At 36.6% G+C, this 24,877-nt stretch overlaps 1 protein-coding gene across 1 annotated transcript in view; it reads left to right on the forward strand.

The window, feature by feature from the left end:
- Window positions 1-7,988: 7,988 nt before the first annotated feature.
- The window catches only part of mus201 (rad2 superfamily protein mus201), a 289,622-nt gene continuing 272,733 nt past the window's right edge, over window positions 7,989-24,877 (forward strand). Inside the window, exons 1-2 of the mRNA XM_090384178.1 lie at window positions 7,989-8,154; window positions 20,541-20,716. Coding sequence (XP_090240304.1) covers window positions 7,989-8,154; window positions 20,541-20,716 — 342 coding nt within the window. The remainder of the gene's footprint in view (window positions 8,155-20,540; window positions 20,717-24,877) is intronic.

The raw sequence follows: 24,877 nt of genomic DNA on the forward strand, positions 1-24,877 counted from the left end.
CCCAAGCGCGATAACGAAGTGATTGACCAGTCCCGACACTTTCGCCACCGCCTCCTGCTAGATTAGCTTAATATATCGTGTAATTCAAGAACTATGAATCGCTGCAAGGGAATGCGACTACACCCTATCTTGGAGGCAACTGTTTTGAGACTAGATAAGTGCTAGAAGCATAGCCACACACGTCCATGTAGCAACAATGAACACCAATCTATTGGTTGAATGGTCAACCTCGTGCCCACGCACGCCTCATTGCGCGTATAATGATATCAGCTAAAATTTTGTCTCTAACGTCTCCATTCCGTTAAAATTTGCTGACGAAGAGGCCCGTTTAGCCTCGAAAGCTGTAACCCATTTGTAATTAAATGTTTATTAAAATTTTTACTGGATATACGTATTTATATTTAAGGAACCATTACAAGAAGAGCTGGCCAGGTCGTCAGAGGGCTATCTCGACCAAAACAGACTGCTATCTGGCTCTAATAGCAAGAAGGAATCCTACGATATCTTATCCTCAACTCTCTCTTGAGGGTACTACTGCAACAGTTGAAAATATTTCCAAAAGACTGTGTCACGACGGCTCATTCGAAATGGACTCTATTCAAGGAAGCCAGTGGTTTGTTTCCCTTTAACCGAAAACCACTTCATAGCTCTTCGAAACTGGTGCCATGAAAATGTGATTTGGAGCCCTGAAAAAATGGGGACAGTTCTGTTCTCTGATGAATTCCGATTTAACGTACAGATTCTAGACGTTATTTCAAATGGAGGCAACGAGGAATGCGGCTCTATCTCTCCAATATCAGATTAAGCGGGGACATTTGCAGTGTAGGCGGTGTTCTCGTGTGGGGAGGAATAATGATCAACAGCCGCACCCCTCATATTTTTTATAATCGTGCTGCCGTTATCCGTACCGTAAGTGCGCAGAGGTACCGAGAACAGATCCTCGTACCCTATGCGCGATTTTTTTAGGGGTACGGTTGACCCAGATTTTCTTTTCATGCACAACAACGGCACTGCACATAAAGCTGAAGTGTTGGAGGAATATCTTGAAACTGAAGATATTCACGACCCTCATCGACAGCATGATCACCAGACTGATTGAACATGTGTGAGACGCCCTTTGGCATCGCATTGTGCGCCGACAGCCAACTCCTCGGTCATTGGGTGAGTAAGGTCTGCGCTAGATGAATAATAGGATTTGTTGGCACAGAACCCCTTATATCGAACATGGTTCACCGCTGTGAGGCTCAGTTAACTGTTTGGTGTATTATGCGCTGTACCGATGTCATATAACCACATTTTCTAGCAGCTTATGTCGACTTCTGTAATGCGACCTTTTTAGTAATTCTTATTCCACCACTATGAATGTTTCTTATACCTGTCCGAAGTTTTTCGCTGTCTCATCATTTCATCGTTATTCTATAGAAATCAGCATACCAAATTTTTTCCCGTTTATCGCAGCTCCGCGAGTTTCACCACGTTTTCGTCGTGCTCTGTTAATTTTGTCTAGTGGTTCTAAAACAGTAATCGTTATTCGTAGTGATCCTTGGGTAGGGCATAATGGAGAGGTCATAATTCATTACTTCGATTGTAGCAAATTATTTGTTATTTCGATTACACTTAGTCATTCGATTATATCATTCGAAGAATTCATTGGATTATGAAAAATCATTTCATTATTGCAATCGATTATTACAAATTATTAGATCATTTCATTCGATTTTTACGAATAATTCCATTTATGTCATTCAATTATATCTTCTTCTTCAAGAGGAGTGTTTCCATTTACAATGGGTTTCCTCAGCCTACAAGTTATTTCTCGTTAGGAATTTTTTTCCCGCCATAAAGTGCGGTTCAAGGTGTCTTGGTCGGTTAAGCCTCGGGCTGTCATGCACTCCCGTACGCCCTCCATCCATGTCCACCTAGGTCTTCCTCTTCTCCTTCTTCCAGGAGGTATCCATTCCAGGATAGCCTTTGGATATCTGTTTTCTTGCATCCGTTTTTCATGTCCATACCATGTTAGACGCTTTTCTTTGATGGTGTCAATAATAGTCTTTCTCACTTCTATTTTTTCCCTTATGTCTTCATTCCGTTTTCTGTCTCTTCTAGAAGTTCCTGCTGAGCGTCTCCAAAAATCCATTTCTGTGGAGAGCAATTTGTTTTCCGCTCGCCTATTCAATGTCCAGGTTTTCGCTTCATACAATATAAGACTTTGTACAATCGTTTGAAATATAAGTTTCTTTGTTTTATTTAGGATATTTTTGCTCCACAGAACAGAGTTTAACATGCCGATAACCATTCTGCCGTCTGTAATTCTCTTATTGATCTCTGCTTGGGATGATCCATCACTTTGTAAGATTGATCCCAAATATTTGAATTTATCGACTTGTTTGATTTTAAAACCTGCAATATTTAGAACGTGTCCTGGACCTGTAGACAACATTTCAGTCTTGCTAAAATTCATTTTTAGAGCCTATATTCCTCAAACAATTGACGACATGCATACTTTGCATCTTCTAAGTCTTGTGCTATCACCTACTGATCAACTGCAAAAAGTAAATTGTGAATATAGGCGTTGTTATTAATCGGCAATCCCATTTTATTACATTTTTTTGACCAGGATCTTAGGCAGATGTCAATATAAATTTTGAAAAGTGTTGGTGACATGCAACAACCTTGTAATAAGCCTTTTGAAGTGTGGAATTCAGGTGACAAAGCTGATCCCACTTTAATTCTGCATCTATTATTCCTGTAAATTGCCTTAATAATGTTAATCAGTTGTTCATCAATATTTGCCTCTTTCTGTGCTTCCCATAAGAGTTTTCTTGGAACACTGTCATATGCCTTTTCAAGGTCAATGAAAATCATAAAGATTTTTTTCCCTTTTGAGTGGCATTTTTCGAGGATCTGTCGTACTGTTGAGATATGATCTACACATGACCTCCCAGATGAAAAACCATTTTGTTCTTCTGATACCTCGATTCGGGCTTCTAAATGGTTCCTGATCCATTTTACAAGGATCTTTAACAGCGGGTTCAGAATATTCCTCTGTAATTTGAACAGCTTTTCCGATTGCCCTTCTTATAAATTGATGTAATATATCCTGTTATCATTTCTTTCGGTATTTCTTCTCCTCCCCGAATACTATTTAACAGTTTTTTTATAAGAACAGCCGCTCCTCTTCCTCCATATTTCAGAAGTTCGACGTAAACTCCTCCAGGTCCAGGTGATTTGCCATTCCTTCCTTCCTTCCTTTAGCAGGAGTTCCACTTCCCTAACAGAAACTTTGAAGCCCGAGTCTTCTACACCAAAATCCCCCATCGTCTTGAACTCTTCCCGGTCTTCTTTTAAAAGTCCTTCATAGTACTCCGTCCAGTCTTTCAAAGGTATTAATTGCAGACCAGCATTGTGTTTATTCTGTTTTCTCAAGTCTTTAAGGACCTTCCACGATTCCGGTGATTGCTTGAAGCCCAATTTGCTATTAATAGTTGCGCATTTCCTTTCCCATTTTTCATTTTTCGCATCTACTACCAACCGATTGGCTATTTTCTTTTTTTCAACATAAATGTTCCTATATGCATCATTCCTATCACCCAGCCATTTCTGATATGCAAGTTTCTTTTCCTCTACAGCAGCTCTTACTTTCTCTGTAATCCAGGTATTTTTTCGTCCTTGGTTCTTCTTTTGCCTAGGATTTCATGAGCTATTTTTTAACAGTATAAAAAAAAAAAAAAAAATTATTTTATTTATTTATTTTTTAAATTTCAATTATATAATTTCGATTATTGAAATCTCTCGATTACCATCCCTTGTAAATTCCAACACAGACTTAATCTACGCTATTTCCCAAAACTTTATTCATTACTTTCATTATGAATTATATGCGAACTCTTCGTTACTATATAATTCATAACGTTCGCATATAATTCATAACGTTTCGCACGTGGTTGTGGGCAGAGTGCCAATTTAGCGGTTTTCCCGCTAGATTTAGCGGATTTGCTTCAGGTTTGGCGGATTAAAATATGTAATAGCGGATAGCCGTTTTTTTTTAGTGGAATGAGTTTAAATGTAAAAATTTAAAATATGTTTAGCATTTTATATATTTTGGCAATGTAATATTTAAATTAAGAAATATTTATTTAACAATTAAATATTTCATAATTGAAATGTTGGCACCCTACTATGTTGGGTTCCAACATAGTAGGGATATCTTATTTAATAATTTTTTTTTATAAAGCGAAGAATCGGTTTTATATTATTCAGGGATCCCCTGAGGGGAACCACAACAATTTCAATACGTAGTTACACTCGTGGTCAAACGATATGACCGTTGGTTCATAGCTTTAAATTGTTGAATCAAATCTAAAAATGTAGAAAAAATTCTAATGGATTAGCCCCACCTTTTTTTGAAACCGCGAAGGCATGCCATTGGATTATTTTTCTTTGTCGTAATTGAATCATCTGGAGAAACAAAATTATAGCGATGAATAACCTCATCATGGGTATAATTAATGTCTCGGTAGATATCTTTATATGCAGGCCATCCATCACTGATGATTCTTGGACTTGACAATATTCTCTTTCTTATAATTGATAATAGAGTTGTTTTATCTCTATTTTCTATCGGAACTAAAAAAACAACGTTTAGTAATTCTTTCGAATGCACCAAAAACCCATTGTGTTCCTATTAGTTGTCCTCTATTATTTTATTATTAGCTATACGGTGCAAGAAAGCCTGAGGTTTATGCTGCACCAGCCGAAAAAAAAAAAAAAAAAATCTGAATTATTGAGAGAGAGAGAGAGAGAGAGAGAGAGAGAGAGAGAGAGAGAGAGAGAGAGAGAAAGAAGTAGAAGGGAATCACCAAGAAAGAGAAGAACGATGATGATATTCAGCTCAGGACCCTGGGTATCGCAAGCCCATACTCAACAGATGTGAGTCCCTGGGGGTTATTATATATTTTCTTTTGAAAAATGCTGATTCATCAATTTCAATTTCGATAGGTATTCCATTTTCTGAAATCCCCCTAGTTAACTATCTTAATCAATTATTGATATCATGCAGATCTCCCTCAGATCTTTACAATTTCCAAAAATAGTGTTTTTTAATTTTTTTATTGATATTTAAATGAGGAGCAATGCGACCTTGAGACCAATCTTAGGACCACAAGTATAGAAATAAATTTTGATATAACTTTAATGTACTATGATCAAAAAATGATTTATGTCTAATACTCTTTTCTTTTACGGCAAGGTTTCTTACAACCCCATCTAAACATATCAGTTTTACATTTACTTTTTGTTAGCCGCATTTCAAGTTTGCAAACTTCACCAAAAGCTGTACTTTGCAAAATGTGATTTTTCGCCAACCAAGAAATCAAGTGATTAATATTGAAATTAATATTTTAAGATATTAATATTTTAATTTAATTGATATTAATATTTTAATATTGCCGCTGCATAAATTCATCAAATCCGTTAAACGGTAGTTGTTATTTTTGACTTCTTCCTCAGAATAAACCGCATTTAATATGCAATTTGGAGGTTTTTTGTCTGGACATAAAGTAGGGTCTTAAAATTTTTTATGGCGCCCATTAATAGGATTTAACCGAAATGAAAATTTAAAAAGTTGGCGGGTTAAATGTTAAAAATAGCGGATTTTGAACATACGGCTAGCGGGAATTATTATTAAGAGTTGGCAACACTGGTTGTGGGCACAGAGAAGTAAGATATGTTACTACTCTGTGGTTGTGGGCACAGAGTAGTAAGATATGTTACTACTCTGTGGTTGTGGGCACAGAGTAGTATGTTACTATTGCGTTAGGAAGAATATGTTCATGTAGGTTTTGGCAGTGTGGGGATTAATAAAAATGATAAATAAAAGTTTTGTTTAATTTGGTATTTCGTAGGGTAATATCCATAACTATTTATTGAGCTACTTATGATTAGTGCAGTGTTTCTTCTTTTCTTACATTGATTTTCAGTATAAAAATGGGATACGGTAAGATTGCTTAAGTCCCAGACAGTGTTCAAATTTAGCGGTTTTCCCGCTAGTTTTAGTTTTTGCTTCAGGTTTGGCGAATTAAAATATGTAATAGCGGATTTTTTATCGGAAAGAATAGAAATCTAAAACTGTTAAATATGTTTAGCATTTTATATATTTCGGCAGTGTAACATTTAAATTAAGAAATATTTATTTAATAAATATAAATATTTCATAATTGAAATGTTTTATTGATATACACCGCAAACATAGAGAGATATCTTATTTCGCAGTTTTTTTTTTTTTTTTTTATAAAGCGAAGAATCGATTTTATGTTATTCAGGGATTCCCCTGAGGGGAAACCAACAATTTCAATACGTAGTTACACTCGCGGACAAACGACATGACCGTTGGGTCTTAGCTTTAAATTGTTCAATCAAATCGAAAAATGTGGATACGATACGGGCACAAAAGTGCTGTAAAAATTGTGTTTTACATGAAGAAGTGCTTCGCAAAATGGGTACACAAGAAGCATATGATGAGGAGGTATTGAATTTCGACTTTAATTTAGATTTTTAGATATTTATTTTATATTAAAAATAAATAACTATTTATATATAATATATTTTTTAAATCCTTACAAACAAATGAAGGCTAAATCCTATTAATGGGTGCCATAAAAATATATGCTTAAAAAATTAAAAAATAATAATAAATAAAGAATTAGGGAAAATCAAAAATTCAACTTTCAGAACACAAAAAAATTTACTTTTCTTATTTATTTATTTCTAAAATAAGATAAATAATTTTTCTTTAGAAATATTATTTAATTATCTAAATTTTCTTCTAAATAGAAACTCATATAGATAACCTTCTAGTAGACTATCCTGTGTTGTTCCAAACTGGTATTTTAATTTTCCTTTGGCATGTAACTTTGAGTATGAGCACTTGAATCATCTGGAGAAACAAAATTATAGCGATGAATAACCTCATCATGGGTATAATTAATGTCTCGGTAGAAATCTTTATATGCAGGCCATCTATCACTGACGATTCTTGTACCTGGCAATATTCTCTCTTATAATTGATAATAGAGTTGTTTTATCTCTATTTTCTACTGTAATTAAAAAATATCGTTTGATAATTCTTTCGAATGCACCAAAAACCCATTGTGTTCTTATTAATCGTCCTCAATTATATTTTCTTTTGAAAAATGCTGATTAATCAATTTCAACTTCGATAGATATTCCATTTTCTGAAATCCCCCCCCCCCCCCAGTTAACTATCTTAATCAATTATTGATATCATGCAGATCTTTGCATTTTTCAATAACAATGTTTTTATTGATATTTAAATCAAAAGCAATGCAATCTTGATTCCAATATTGGGAACAGAAGTATAGAAATAATAAATTTTGAGATAACGATAATCTACTATCATTAAAAATGATTTATTATTATTATTATTATTATTATTATTAATAATAATACTCTTTGTTTTACGCAAGGTAAAACAAACAAAACTTTTTGTAAGTTTTGTTTGTTACAAAACTTTTTGTAAGCCGCATTTCAAGATTGCAAACTTTACAAAAAGCTGTGCCGACCGGGTTAGCCTGGTGGGTCTGCCTAACAACCCAAAGATCGCGGGTTTAAATCCCGTTTCGGGCTTGGATCAGAGTAAAATGCAAAAACTTTGGGAGGTGCATTATGGCCACAGAAGCTGATGCACTAACGAAAAAAAAAAAAGGCTGTACTCTGCAAAATGTAATTTTTCGCCAACCAAGAAATCCAGTGATCATGCCACTACATAAATTCATCAACTCCGTTAAACGGTTCTTGTTATTTTTGACTTCTTCTTCAGAATAAACTGCCTTTAATATGCAATTTGGAAGTTTTTGTTCGGACATAATGTAGAGGTCTTACAAATTTTTAAGGCACCATTAATAGGATTTAACCCAAATGAAAATTTTAAAAGTTAGCGGGTTAAGTGTTAAAAATAGCGGATTTTGAGCATGTGGCTAGCGGGAAGTGTTAGAGTTGGCAACACTAGTCACAGAGAAGTAACTACTCTGTGGCTTAAGTTATTATTCATGGGAGTTCAAGGATTGTGGCAGCTACTTGCACCTACTGGAGTAACTGTAAATTTACCTCATTTTGAGAATAAAGTGCTAGCTGTTGGTATCCTTTTACTGCTATTCTTTTATAATTAAATACAGAGGATAAAAGAACAACGATTCATGAGATGATTTTGAAGTGCTCTGTAATTTTTGATCTATAGAGGTGGGGGATGGTGAGCGAGTAACTAGTAAGTGATCTGTTTATCGTAATATGAAATGACCTAAACTATGCAATTTATATTAATTTTTACTTAAGCTTCTATTTTTAGCTATTAATTAAATACATTGTGAATTACAGTGTACTCAAAGTAAGTAATAGTGGTATTCCTCCAGTATAGCGTCATAGTCACGGTTACCTCGCAAGCCACCGTTTACTCCAGCCTGGAACAGGTCCGACTTGTCACCGAACCTATAATTCTGATGGAGCATGCGCGGCGCTCTCCGAATTAAAAATAACATCTTTCAGTAATTGTTTTATACATTTTTTGTTCTAGTCTAGTGAACTGTTCACAAGAAAGTCATAAGCATGTTTCATTATTTATCTGTATCAGTATCTTTACTCCAATATCAAAATTATCCGAATTTTGATGCTAGAGTTCTAAGAAAGATACAAAAGAAGGGAAGCAAAGCTTATCCCAGTAACAGCATGGAATATATGTCATAGCATCTTTACAGTTTATGAAATCAAGGATTGTATTAAAGACTGTGATACACACTGCTTTATTATACTATTATTAATTTATTTAGTTTTGTCACTTGTACTGGGCATATAAGTTTTGTCTTGCTTGTAATTTTATGACTTAAATCAACATGCCTTATATATATATATATATATACTTAACTTATTTATACATTTCTGTTTTTAAATTGTAGTACTTGAGAGCATCAGGTTTAAATCTAAATGTCTTTTGACACAATTCCAATATATTTATATATATAAAGTTTGTATTAATATATTGAATAATGTATGCATAAATGTATGTGAAAGTTACACAAAGTAACTAGAAGAGTGAGGATAGTTGAAAAAGAAGTGTTGTAGTAGTGACATGTGATGCAAGAAAGCAAGTGTATGAGTTTATGCAGCATCAGCCAAAAAAAAACCACACCATTCCCTCCAAATGCCTGTCCAGTTCCTCCTTAAATTTATTTAACCTATCAACTTCCACAACGACAGATGGAAGTTTGTTCCAACAATTAACCACCCGCTGGCTAAAGGCAAATTTCCGTACATCTGTCTTTTCTTAATTTGAATTTATGCACCCTTAGGTTCGTAATCTGAACAAGTGGAAGGATCCCATTCAGAATTCAGCATGCTCAAACCCATTCAAGGCCTTATATACCTCAATCAGATCACCGTGCAGGTGCCTAATCTCCAGCCACTGCAATTTGCAGAAGTTAAGCCTCTCTTGGTAAGAGGATCCCTTCATTTCCCCTCACCAATCTTGTTGCCCTTCTCTGTACATGCTCAAGCAAATCTACATCCTTCCTAAAATGAGGCCTCCAGACCTGTACTCAAGGCCTCGCCTGACTATTGCCTTATACAGAGGGACAATCACCTCCTTTTCCCTGCTAGCAAAATTCCTATATATCATTGACAAAACTCCATGACCTGTCCTGGCAGCCTGTCTGCATTGCTCAGAAAACTTTATATTTGACGGAACAATTACTCCCAGGTCTTTTTCATTTTCTACCACCTTAAGTGTAGTACCACACAATTGGTACGTTTCTCTGGGGTTACTTCTACCCATATTCAGTACTTTGCATTTGTCAAGGTTAAACTTCAGTGCCACTTCTTAGCCCATCTGCCCAAATTTTCTAGATCCTGTTGCAGTAGCACACTGCCATTATTGTCATTAACAACCCTGCCAACCTTTGTATCATCTGCAAAGTTCGACACTAAGCCTGATATATACCTTCATCAAATCATTGATAAATATACAAAACAACAGTGGACCGAACACTGGCACTTTGTGTAACTTTCACATCCATTTATGCATACTTTATTCAATATATTAATACAACTTATATATACTCTTGCATCCTGTTATGCTGCTTTGCGCTTTTAGGTCTGTCATACCTGACTTATTAATCTTTCATTTACCGAACCCTGTGGGACTCCACTAATAACATTAGCTCACGAAGAGCAGCACCCATTGATTACCACCCTCTGTCTTCTCCCACTCAACCATCCTTTTATCCATTGTAGCAACTTACCCTTAATACCATTCTGCTCCAATTTGTACAATAGTTTTCCATGTGCAACAGTGTCAAAAGCTTTCCTGAAATCCAAATATATGATATCAAAATTATTTTTTGCATCCAGTTCCTTTGTAACCACATCAAATATCCTATCAAACCACATCACATAATATCCTATCAAATTTGTCAGACAAGATTTTCCCTTAACAAACCCATGCTGTGTCTGAATTATTTCTGCAGTCTTGTCTAGATGATCCTGCAATGAATCTTTAACCAGTGACTCCATTATTTTACCCGGAACAGAAGTTAAACTAACCGGTCTGTAATTACTCGTGTCACCTTTCGATCCCACTTTGTGAATTGGGGATACATTTGCACATCTCCAGTTCGTGGGGACCTCCCCTGAGTCAAAGGATGCTCTCATAATTATGGCTTAGTTGCTTTGCCACTTCCTTTAATATAACTGGATAGAACCCATCCACCCCAGGCGCCTTTCTTATGTTTAACTTCAACAATTTCTCCTCCACTTTGCTCTCAGTTATTACAAAATCATTAAGCACCCTGCTACAATTTGATAACCTTCTGCCATTTTCAAACCTTAATAACTCCTCATGTGTGAATGTAGATGCAAAATACTCATTCAGTTTGTTTGCTATCTGAGCAGGATCATCAACAGTCGAACCATCGATATCAAGTGGACCAATCAGATTCATCCCCTTCCTTTTAGAGTTTATATAAGTAAAGAAATCCTTGCTGTTTTTCTTAGCATCCTTTGCCAAAGATTTCTTGTAATCTTCCTTAGCCTGCCTAACCTCCTTTGTGACTTGATTACAGACTAGCTTATATCTGCCATAGGCTTCTGAGTCGCTTGATAATTTATATGCATCCTATGCATTTTTCTTCTCTGTTACGAGTCTCATTAGTTCATTTGATAACCATTTAGGCCTAAACCTTGAACAATATTTCTTAATAGGTATGAAACTTTTAGTAGCTTTCACGATTAATTCCTTGAATGCTTCCCACTTAGAATTTACTGTTGGTAACATCGTCAGTTGATTCCACTGTACAGAATTTATAGATATGTGAAAGAATGTTAATATCCTAAAAGTTATGATGAATTAAGAAAATTATGGGCTGAATTACTAAGCCAGTAGAAGGTGGGAGAACTGTAAAGTAAAATTAGTACTGCAAAATACCAATAAAATTAAAAATAAAAGTAGAAAGTGGTATAGCTGTCATCATGTATTAATATTTGTTTCAGCTGACATCAGATCAAGCACGTTTGCCTTACCTATATTTGACCATAATCTAAATATGTTCCCCCCCCCTATATCTGATGACAGCTGTACCACTTTTTACTTTTATTTTTGGTTTATTGGTAGTTTGCTATACTAATTTTACTTTACAGTTCTCCCATCTTCTATTGGCTTTGTAATTCAGCCCGTAATTTTCTTAATTCATCATAACTTTTAGGATATTAACATTGTTTCACATTTCACATATTCACTACAATTATTTTTAAACTACCCTCACCCTTCTAGTTACTGGCACTTTGTGTAACTTTCACATCCATTTATGCATACTTTATTCAATATATTAATACAACTTATATATACTCTTGCATCCTGTTATGCTGCTTTGCGCTTTTAGGTCTGTCATACCTGACTTATTAATCTTTCATTTACTGAAACCATTTCATCAACTGAATACCTTTTTATCCTATGTAACTTTTTAATCATTACCTTTAATGGGTTTCAATTAAATATTCATTTATATATAATTATCTAAATGTACAACTAATTGTGGAATGCTTTTGGTAAATGGTGTTTGCCTCTAGGTATTAGAGTGCTTATGGTTCAGGTGATCAGGTTAGACCTTAAAGGCTATAGGCCCTACAGAGTTAAGATAGCTTTTAAGAGCTAGCCTTATCACCTGAACCGTAAGCACTCTAATACCTATAGGCAAATACCATTTACCAAAAGCATTCCACAATTAGTTGTACATTTAGATAATTATAATTACAGGCATGTATAACGTCCAATTGGGTTATATACAATGGCGTTAATGATGCACTAAAGATCTCCTAAAAGAAATAGGTTAAAATCTAACTAAATTATCATTAAATATAAGTAATACTATTATAATATCCAACATGATTAACTTTATACATTCTTTTATTTATATATATATATATATATACACAGGGTGTCTCAAAAATATTGGTACAAATGTTTAGGGGAGGTAGGTAACATCTAAAGGAATGTGAATTACATAGGAACCCATAACCGGAAACGTCACCATAAGTTGGTACACGGCGCTGTTCATTAGTTCGCGAAAGGGAAAATTTCTGGTTTACTCATTCAAGCAGTAGTTGCCGCAGGAAGAGCATGCATCGATATACGAACTGTGAGCTGGCAGACATGCACCTAGTGTATGGATTAGCAGAGGGCCCACACGGTGTGCACCTCCATGTGGCACAACATCGCTTTGCAATAAATGTGTGGGCAGGTATGGTCGGTGACTGCTTAGTCGACCCATACCTGTTACCATCCCGCATTAACTCTGCTAAATATTGGATCTTTCTTGAACAAGTTCTACCAGGGTTACTTGACGATGTTCCAGCAAATGTGAGATGCAACATTTGGTTTCAACACGACGGGGTGCCTGCCCATTATGGAAGGTGTGTTTGTGACCATTTGAAGAGGCGTTTTGGGCGTCGATGGATTGGCCGTGGTGGACCCGTTGCCTGGCCCCCACGTTCAGCTGATTTATCGAGCCTTGATTTCTTTCTGTGAGGGCCCTTAAATCTATCGTGTATGAATCGCCTGTGGAGATGGAAGTGGATCTCGTGGCGAGACTCGTCTGTGCTGCCCCTACTGTCAAAGAAACTCCAGGTGTGTTCGACCGTGTCCGCCAATCCATGCTGCGTCGGTGTCACTCATGCATCGCGTCTCATGGTGGAACCTTCGAGCATCTGTTGTAACATCATGAAATGCATCCATCTCTTACTCCATTGTTAATATTATGTTAAATAACTGTTTGCCACTAATTACCGTCTTTTGTCATTTCTGCTTCTTGTGCCTCTGCTGCTACTTTCCCGTGATGTTTCCGGTTATGGATTCCTATGCGATTCACATTCCTTTAGATGTTACCTACCTCCCCTAAACGTTTGTATCAATATTTTTGAGACACCCTTTATATATATATGAAAGAACGCTAAATTACTTTTGTTAAAGATAATAACTAACTCAGTAATAAGGCAGTCAAAATTTAGTCACAGATAATTTTGTTCCAAATTTTCCATTGGTTCCAGATTCCTTGTATTTTTGTGTAGTAAACAAAAAAAATAATAATAATTATTATTATTATTAGCCATATGGTACAAGGAAGCCTAAGGCTTTTGCTGCACTGGCCAAAAAATAAAAAAATAAATAAATTTCTGAGTTACCCTGTGAGAAAGAGTCAGAAGTAGAAGGAAACCACCAAGGAAGAGAAGGATGATGATATCCAGCTCAGGACCCTGGGTGTGCCAAGCCCATACTCACCAGATGTGAGCCCCTGGGGTTGTTTTTGTGTTCTTGAAATATTTACTTATGTTTATATTTCACTATTCAGCCGTCTTTCATAGCGTCTTTTTTTTATAGAAATAATAATTAATTATGAATATATCATACTAATAATCAGTGAATTGATATAGTATCCATCACAACTAGAATATTTTCCAGGAACTCTTCGCAATGTTCCGGCCTGTTTCCAAGATCATACAATGATGGCTCCACTTTGTATGTGCTTTAACTGTAAAAGGAATTAACATCGCCTATGGAAGTGTCCACTTTGTATCTTATTAATCTGTGGCCAGTTTTTTATAGACCTTCAGATATAGTGAGCATCGTGCATGCTCAGTCAATCGGAGCTGATATAGTAACTTGCGATCTGTCCGTGATGCGTTAAACAACGTTCAACAATTACTGAAAATTTTAAAAATTACCAAATTCTTTCTGGAAACAGATTAAAAGTATATAAAAAATTACTGAAAGATATTTTTAATTTAGCGAGTGCTGCGCATGCCCAGTCAGAATTACGGGTTCGGCGACAAGTCGGAACTGTTTCATCAGAATACGATTGACATCAGGTTGGAGTTGACGGTGACTTGGGAGGTAATAGTAGTAGTAGTAGTACTGGCATGTGATGCAAGAAAGCAAGTGTTATGAGCTTATGCAGCATGCCAGTTCCTCCTTAAATTTATTCAACCTATCAACTTCCACAACGACAGTTGGAAGTTTGTTCCAGCAATTAACCACTCGCTGGCTAAAGGCAAATTTCCGCACATCTATTCTACATCTGTCTTTTCTTAATTTGAATTTATGCCCCCTTAGGTTCGTAATCTGAACAAGTGGAAGGATCCCATCAGAATTCACCGTGCTCAACCCATTCAAGGCCTTATTACACCTCAATCAGATCACCGCGCAGGTACCTAGTCTCCAGCCACTGCAATTTGCAGAACTTAAGCCTCTCTTGGTAAGAGGACCCCCTTCATTCCCCTAAACCAATCTTGTTGCCCTTCTCTGTACATGCTCAAGCAAATCGACATCCTTCCTAAAATGAGGCCTCCAGACCTGTATGCAGTACTCAAGGCATGGCCTGACCATTGCCTTATATGGAGGGACAATAATCGTGACCATGATGCTGTACTGGAGGATTACCAGTAAGAGTATATCCTCTGGTGCCACCCAGCTGATTCCCACAATTTACTATTACTATTTCGGTAGAAAATGGTGAAAAATGCAATAAACGCAAAAATAGAAGAAAAATAAAAGATTAGTGCACATGAATGATAATACTATTTGTGCTATAGGCATTCTAGTTTAATAAATTGTAACAGGAATAGTTCAAATAGTATTATTTTTTATTATTACTACCTATCTTATTATTATTACTAATAATAAATATTACTAATAGGTAGTAAAATGAGAGAAATGTATCATATATATATATTAATGCATTGATTCCATAATTTTGTCGTGCAGTCTTTTTTTTTTTTTTTTTTTATGTGAACCCCAAACACGAGAGGTATTAGAACCTATAGTACTTAGTACCGTGCTTGGGTTGGAGGTTAAGAAGACGAAAGAAGATATTTGTTGACATTGGACTTGAACTTCTGTAGATTGTAATTTTCAGGAAATACGTATGAAGGAAGGTTGTTCCAGAAAACGGCAGTTGAATGAATAAATGAGGAAGATGAAAAGTTGGTTCTGTGGGTTTGAAGTTGGACAGTAAATGGATGTTGGCTGGTGGCGGCACGTGTTCGGACTGTTTTGAAAGAGAGAGCGGGAATTATAGAAGCCAATTCAGAAGAACAGTGCCCATGGAAATATCTGTAGAAGAGGCATGCAGCAGAAACAGTACGTCTATGAGAAAGCGAGTGGAGAGACTCTGTTAGAGATGAATCATTAATTAACCTAACTGCTCTCTTCTGAATGGAATCAAGAAGCCTGAGAGAGGTTTTGGGGGCACCACCCCAAATGTGGGAACAATATTCCATGGAAGGGCGGATTTGCGATTTATACAGAGTGAGCAGCTGTTTGGAAGAAAAGTAACGCCGAGAGCGAAAGAGAAAACCAAGTTTTTTAGATGCAGAGGAAGCAATATTTGTAATGTGCTTGTGCCAAGAGAGATTAGAAGTCAGGGTAATCCCCAAAAGAGATATATCCTTTTGCCTAGAAATTGGAGTGTCACTAAAGATAAGTATAGGAGCAGAAGAATCCTTTTTGCAAGATATAAGACAAGACTGAGTTTTAGAAGAATTACCTGGATCGGCATTTAAGGAATTGGTAGCAGATTTTCGAGAAGTTGAAGCTGATTGAGCAGGGCAAGGTTTCTCAAAATGGAAAGTTGAATGCAATGTGCTATCATCGGCAAAACTGTGGATAGGATTTCCAGTCAATGGAAGAAGGTCATTGATATACAAGAGGAAAAGAGTGGGGGAAAGAACTGAACCTTGGGGGACACCGGCATTAGTGGAGAAGTTGAAGACAGAGAGCCATCTACCATCACCCTCAGTGAGCGATCAGAGAGAAAACTGGATAACCAATTACTAAAAACAGTTGACAAACCATAAGATGGAAGCTTGTTTAGAGGACCTTTAGGCCAAACACGATCGAAAGCCTTTGAGATGTCAAGACAAACTACTTGTGTTTCACCGAACCTTTCCATTGAAGTAGTCCATAAATGGGTAACATAAGCCAGAATATCACCAGTAGATCGACACTGACGGAATCCATACTGGCGATCGTTGATCAGACGGAAGGTTTCTAGGTAGTTTAAGAGTTGGCGGTTAATTGATTTCTCCATTACTTGAGAAAGAATAGAAGTAATTGCAATGGGACGATAATTGGATGGGAGGGATTTGTCACCCTTTTTAGGAACTGGCTGGATATGAGCAAATTTCCAAGCAGAAGGAAAAACACCTTTGGAATAAGAAAGTGAAAAAAGGCGGTAAAGAATAGGAGTAAGTTCAGGAGCACAGATTTTGAGAACAAGTGGAGAAATACCAATAGGAGCTTTCTTAGCATCAAGATTCATCAAAATCCTTCTGATATCCTTTTGACGGAAGACCACAGGAGGCATTGAATGGACCGTGTTGGGAATGGTGGGAGATGTTTTACCAAGTTCATTAATACATGAGCTGGAAGAAAAATGGGATGCTAGCAGGTCAGCTTTATCCTTGGCTGAAGTGACAACAGAACCATCTGGTTTGGACAGAGGTGGAAGCAGAGATTGGCAAAAGTTGCGGCCAATAGCTTTGGCAAGAGACCAGAATGCTCGGCTACCATTAGGGCAAGAAGCAAGTTTTCTACTCTTAGCCTGTTCAAACTCTAGTTTGGACTGATTAATAACTGCTTTACAATTGTTGCGGGCTTTGGTGTAGGCAGAAAATGAAACTGAAGAATTAGAAACAAATCAGAAACGATATGCAACATTCTTCTCTTGAACAGCCTTAGCACATTTATTGGAAAACCAAGGTTTAGATAAAGGACGAGATTTTAAAGTGGAGTGTGGGATAAAGGATTCCATTCCTGCAAGAATAATTTCACTGACACGATCTGAGCAAACGTTGACATCAGGAGTTTTGAAACAGTAATCCGACCAAGGAAAAGAAGAAAAGTCTCTCAGGTCATCCCATTTTGCATTCTTGTAATGCCAAACAACACGAGGTTGGGAATAGCCATGAGATAAAGGTTCCATTGGAAGAAGAGACAATCACCAAGTTGTGATCTGAAGTGCCTAAAGGACCTCTCACTTCGACCGTGTACTTAGAAGGGTTGTTTGTGAGAAAAAGATCAAGCGTATTGGCTGTATGATTCGGATTGTCCGGTATTCTTGTAGGTAAATGAACAATCTGTGCTAGGTCATTAGTAATTGCAAAAGCCTCAGCATCTCGACCTGCTGGGTCGGTGTGACTAGAAAATGGAAGCCAGCTGGAGTTGTGAACATTAAAATCACCAAGGAAAATTACTTCACTGTTAGGAAAGTTGGACTGGAGAAAGTCAAGTTGCAACGAGAGGATGTCAAAGAGCTCCAAGTGATTAGTAGAGTTGGGAGAACGGTAGAGACAACAGATGAATTTAACACAATGAGGTAGAGAGATTTTAAGCCAGAGAAGATCAAAGAGAGGAGATTCCAAATTGCCAAGTCTCTGACAGGGAATATCAGAACGGACATATGCACAAGTACCACCTTTGAGGCGAAAGGAATCATACAGCGAATAATTTGGGCATCTGAGATGAGCAGTAGTTGAATCAACCGATAACTGAGATTCTGTTAGAAAAAGTACATGGGGTTTGGCAGACTGCAAGTGGAAATGGACATCGTTGAGATTAGAATTGAGACCACGTATATTTGTGAAATGAATTAGGAAGTCCTTGGGAGGTTTAGATCTTTTCGCAGATAAGCTTGTTCTATTAGTTTGACAATTCGTGGTGAATTCAATAGTAAGAAAAAGTGGGTGGGACATGCTGTATGAAGTAATGAAATTTTTGGATATGGCGTACATGTGGTAAGAATATACCCAGATCCTTGACATAACGTGGCCTCGACAATGCTCCCCATATACACACTACTCGGACTCCCTCCAGTCACTATCTGGCAGAGTAGAGGTAGCAAGATTATAATATTCCTGATCCGGAAGCCTCCTAGAGAGTTACCAATAGGTTCGGTCCGGTGTACTAACTAGCGGCCGGCCTGCGAAAACCGTTTTAGAGCTGTACCCTCGAAATGTAAGGAATATTGGATCTTGCCACGACGTTCATCATAACCTCAAAAGTCATCAATCATACTGCATGATGGAAGAGATAGGGAAGGGTTGACCGGAACTTAGCTCTAGAGACTAAACATGGGTTCCACCACTTCAAGCCTCCAATAAGTAAAGTGGTGGTATTTCACCGGTTGATGAGAGTCATCTACCACCTAGTACTGCCTGGTAACATAGAGGGGGCGGCATTCCTCCATGTGGTGTGGGCGCCACACCTCGACCCCTGCTTACTTTGGTTCACACCTGGGTGGTCACCCACCATGTGCTTGTTCATGGAGGTTATACCCAGGATTACTAACAGTCCCACCATCGTGAAGGTGCAAGCAGAGGATTTGGCTGTCACAGACCATCCGGACTTCGCCGAAATTGGGTCCACTTGACTTGAGTGTCACCCGAATATCAGTTTCATCACCTTTTTAGACTCCCAGGTAGCAAGTACAGCTTGTCTGGCATATCTGAGAGAATGTCTGTGACAACCTCAAGGACCAAGTCTCAACTAGAACAACTGTATTTCCTTTCGCAAAGTAGTTTTTTAGTGTATATTTAATTATACTATGTAGTAATTGTACTGCAGGTGTATTGCATATATATATATTGGAACAGTACATATTTATCTGTTAAGCATGATGAAAAATTTGATATTGGAATTTGATAACCATTGCTTCATCTTCTTTAATAATTTTAATGTTGTTTTACAAATTTGTAGTAAAAATAAGTTCCATATCATCATCATCAAACTCTAAAGGCTTAGCCATGACGCTGCAACCATACATCTGTCTTCTGCTGAACGTTTCATTTCCTCATATCCCCTAGAGTTCATTTTCCTCATTAGGTTTTCCAAAATTTTCTTCCTTGGTTGTCGTCCCCTTCCTTTCTTTCCCAATATTTTTCCTTCTGAGATATTCACTAAAAATTTGTTTAGGGTGTGTCCTAAAAATTTAGATTGTGTTTTTGCCGCCGTCATGAGTAGCTGCCACTTTTTTTGCATCTCGTTCAAGACAGATTCGTTGGATCGTCACTTGGTCCAGCTAATCCTCAATATCATCCTCCAGACCCACATCTACAATGCCTCCAGTCTCTTGATATGTTGCTTGCATAATGTCCAGGTTTCACTTCCATACAGCAACACACTCCAAACAAATGACTTAGCAAACTTTTTTTCTGGTCTCCCTGTCAATGTGTCTGCTGGTTAGAATATTTTGCTTGTTACTGAAAGCTTGCTTGGCAAGGGTGATTCTTCTTCTGATCTCTGTAGTGCACTAGTTGTCCTGGGTAATGAAATTCCCCAAATAACAAAACTGTTTCACTTGTTCCATTTTGTTGTTCCCCATTTTGATGTTTGTTTGAGGTTGTTCATCATTCTTGGTGACAACAAGTATTTTAGTCTTTTGTGCATTTATCTTTAGATGTGAATTTTGTAGCCTTAATGATAGCCTTTCCAAAATCTTACACAGCTCCTGCTATGTCGGCCGCGAATCTGATGCTGTGAATCTGTTGTCCATTAATCTTGATACCCTTTGCTTCCTGCTTCATTTTTGTTATGGATTCCTCGATGAACATGTTGAAAATGTACAAGGATAAAGAGCAACCATGCTTCACACCTCTCCTGATCCTTGCTTCCTTTATAGTACCATTAATATCTATTTCAATACATTGTGTCTTATACAGATGCAGGACAAGCCTTCTGTATCTCCAGTCCAGACCAAAGTTTTTCATGACTCTGAACAACTTCGTCTAATTTAGGTTATCAAAGACTTTTTGTATCTTTCATACGTACACTAAAAACATGCTCCTCCCACCAGTAGGCAGACCAAACTGGTTAATACTTTTTCATGACACTTCTCAGTATTTCATAAAATTTTTAAAATATTTAACCTTCTTTTGGTAAAGATGGATAAAATGGTTAAATTTTTATTAATCCCTTATTTTGTATTCAGATATTAGCATATGGTTGAATCAAGCTTTGAAAGGATATAGAGATAGTAATGATCAACCACTTCAGAATGCTCATCTTCTGGGTATATTTAACAGATTGTGCAAACTGTTGTTTTTCAAAATAAAACCAGTGATTGTATTTGATGGTGGTGCCCCTGAGCTGAAGAGACAAACTATTGTATGTATACTGATAGCTTCAACTGCTGATTTTTATGTTTTTAATTGATTAATATGTTGAGAGTTAAAAGTTTTATATTTAGAAAAGTTAACTCCCTGAATGTGTAATGAATGTGTAAAAATTAATAGAATGACAATAAGAATATTTCTTTGAAATACTGTTTTAACAATATTTACATAATATAAATTGCTTATTTATAAATTACAGGTTGCGTCTCCTTGGTATTTTCATCTCAATGTTTTCTTCCCATGTTTTCAATATATGTGTAGAGGTCAAGGTTTCATACTAACTAATCCCATGAATGGCGCAGTTCAGTTTGAAATATGAATGTGCAATTCTCTTGGTTTGTTTTTAGTATGTATATTTCATTGTATAGAGTTGCCTTACTTTATCCTATGTGGTGCTTAGTTGAAGGGGTTTACCTGAAGAATGCTGTGCACCATGAAATCCATTAAAATGTATGACCAAGGACAATAACATATATTGTGGAAGGAATGCCACCCCAGTGTGTTCCATTGAAAGTGCTTTACTGAGTTTTTACCACATATTTTGTAATGATGTGAGAGAATTTGTAAGAGATGTGATGAGTAGCTGTTCATAATGTTTTTTTTTTTTTTTTTTTTTTTTTTTTTGTAGTTGAGTAGAAGTGCAGTATGGTTTTCTTTTTGAACATAAAAATTCAGTGTTAGAAAACTGACTTCTACCCCAGTTCATAGTCCACATACAGGGTTATTCAAAATGAAGTCCGGGGTTTCAGACAATTCCTGAACACACATGAGCAGACATAGGAAGAAAGAAATATTTCCAGAATGCAAGTATAGTAATGAAGTTTTTTTACATACCTCATAAATGTTCAATATGAGAGCCTTTAGTGAAATCGCCCAAAATTGCACATTTTGCTTATTCACTTTCCCCGACAAATGGAAGGTCGATTCTTCAGAAAAAATCACTCTGTCAGCAAAGTGGCATTGCACAACTGTAACAGATTTACTTACATGAAACTCCAACACAGTAAAAGCTTTCTCATTACATTCCGAAGCTATGTCACAACAGAGCAGAACTGGCGTCACAGGTAAACAAACAACTGCACAGCAGTATGTGTCCAACGCCATGTGGTGGTTAGCCGTATAGCATACCGAACATCGCGCGCGTGGGAACAAAACTTGAGATATTATGCGTTCTTTCAAGATGGCTACAAATGATTATGACACATGTGCTTTCCCAAAAAAAAATTCTGAAACCCCGGACTTCATTTTGAATAACCCTGTATATGTATACAATCAAATTCATTTGTATATTAACGGAATTTTGATTTCTGCTAACTATACTCCCTTTATGGCTTAAAATTTATTGGATTTTGATATCCTTTTGTTTCAAATATGTAATGAAGATGTTTGTGTGATTATGTAGGCAAAAAATATATTCTTACTTGGATGAAGAATTTTTTCATGTAAATAGCAGTCCAAATAGGAGAGAATATTGCAACTATTTTTTTAAACAAAAAAATCGCAATATGAAGATTTTAATATATGTTTGTGTAATTCTGTAGGTATTTAATTAATACTATAAGTGCTTTTATAAAGTCAGTAAGTTAAATTTTATAATATATTATAATTTTATAATTAAATGTTATAATAAAATAAAATGTTAAATTTTATAACGTATATCATTTTATTACAAAACACATAATGAAAGTTTATACCATAATGCATACATGCTGTTAATGTAACTGGGTATAGTGTATACGTTATATTTGTTGTATTCTCACGTAATTCTTTAAGTTTATAATAAATACTTTAAGTGTCTTTATAAGTTTTATAATGTAATAAGCAAGCTTTTACAACAACAGAAAAAAAAAAAAAAAAGAAAGAAACTATACCCACTTCACTTGTCCATCCTCTCTAATAATTTTCCAATTCCTGCCTAGATAATGGTGGCCTGTAAGGAAATTAAAAGTTGATATAATCCTTTAATAATTTATTTGAACTACCACTTCTACAACACTAGATGAGATGGAAGTTTGTTCCAACATTCAGTTACTCTTTTTCAATTTGTGTCCTGCTTGTGTGTGGCGGGATTGAGTTTACTCAATCTGTTCAAAGCTTTAAACTCTACAGTCAAGTCTCATTGAAGGAGCCTAGTTTCGAAATGCTATAATTGTGGAACTGAAGTTCTTTCCTGGTAAGAATACCCTTTATGTCCTTGCCTAATCTTGTTGATCTTCTCGCCTGTTCCAACAGTCCCACATCCTTCTTAAATGGCCTCCAGACCTATATGCAGTACTCAAGATGCAGTATTACCATTGCTTTTTTACAGTGGCATAATAATTTTCTTGTCTCTATGCAACATTTCTGTATATCATTGACAGAACCCTGTGACCTGTTCTAGCAGCCTGCCTGTGCTGCTCAGAGAACTACTTCATGTCGTACAATTACACCCAGCCTCGTTTGTTCATCACCACCTTGAGTGTAGTAGTACCCATATGTTATGTTATTCTGGAAATACCACTGCCCACATGCAGTACCCTGCATTTTAAATGTCACTTGCTACTTTTCCACCCATCTAACAAATTTTTATAGCTCTTGTTGCAGTGGTATACCTTGATTCCTGTCATTAACCACTGCCTACCTTTTGTATCATGTGCAAACTTAGATGATGCTTGATATTTCTTGATTGCTATCGTTAATAAATACTGAAAACATTAAGGGGACCAGCACTGAACTCTGAGGGATAACACTGATAACATAAATTCAAAAAGAGCAGTGTCCTTCTATAACAACTCTTTCTGTACTACCACTCATTTATCCTTTCATCCAAAGCAATAACTTTTCCTTAATGCCATACCGCCACAGTTTGTACAGCAGCATTCATGTGGAACAGTGTTAATTATATAATGTCAGAATTTTTTTTATCCAGTTCCTGTGTTACTGCGTATTAGTGTGACTCCATTGTTTCCCCTGGAACAGAAGTAAAGCTTACAGGTTTACAGTTTGTGAATAGCGGTGATATTTTTTACATCTGCAATCCATGCTTATATTTCTGCTCCCATAAATTAGGAACCACCTAGGTTCATGGTTCCTAATTTTTGAAAGCTGTGATCAAAGCGGTAAGCAAATTTTATATGTGGATTAATTTGCGGATTAATTGGATGATTGTTTTCTACATCAGCATGTTTGGGAGGCAACTAGAGGGAGTAATAGAATCACTACTGATAATCAGATCTACTTTGAGTAGATCTGATTATCAGTAGTGATTCTTCATGCAGTAAGAATCTGCAGATAAAGGAACCAGGTGGCAGTGATCACAGTGTGCTGAAGTGGGATTTACTCAAACAGGTAACTATCATCAGGGGTAAAGGGAATGGTTTTTGCCTTCATAAAGGCAACTACAGTGGTCTGAGACAGTATTTAAATTCTATATGGTGGGACCAACTTATGATGTTACCAACAGCAAATTCAAAATGGGAAGCATTCAAAGAATTTATCTTGGAAGCTACTAGGCTTTACATACCAACTAAGAAATAGTTGGTATGTAAAGGTATATATAATCTCCTTGTGACATGGTCTTTAACCATGTCACAAGGAGATTAGGCAAGCAAAGGCAGATTATGAGAAATCTTTGGCAAAGGATGAAAAGAAAAACAACAAAGAGTTCTTTACCTATGTAAACTCTAGAAGGAAAGGAATGAATCAGATTGGTCCACTGGATATTGATGGTTCAACTGTTGATGTTCCTGCTCAGGTGGCTAACAAACTAAATGAGTATTTTGCATCTACATTCACACATGAGGAGTTATTCAGGGAGGGGAATGCCAGAGGTGATTTTAACTCTGGCACTGAGCTAGATGATTTTGTAATAACTGAGAGGAAAGTGGAGGAGAAATTGTTGAAGATAAACATAAAAAAAAAAGGCACCTGAGGCGGATGGGATCCATCCAGTTATATTAAAGGAGGCTGGGAGCTTCTTTGGACTCAGGGGAGGTACCCATGGACTGGAGATGTGCAAATTGGACCCCAATTCACAAAGGAGGATCAAAGGGTGACACAAGTAACTATAGACCTGCTAGTTTAACTTCTGTTCCAGGAAAATTAATGGAGGCACTGGTTATAGAAGCACTGCAGGATCATCTAGACAAGACTTCAGTTATAGCTCAGACACAGC

Source organism: Mastigoproctus giganteus, chromosome 1 (genome assembly GCF_048544385.1).
Source record: "Mastigoproctus giganteus isolate SK-2022 chromosome 1, ASM4854438v1, whole genome shotgun sequence".
NCBI lineage: Eukaryota > Metazoa > Arthropoda > Arachnida > Uropygi > Thelyphonidae > Mastigoproctus > Mastigoproctus giganteus.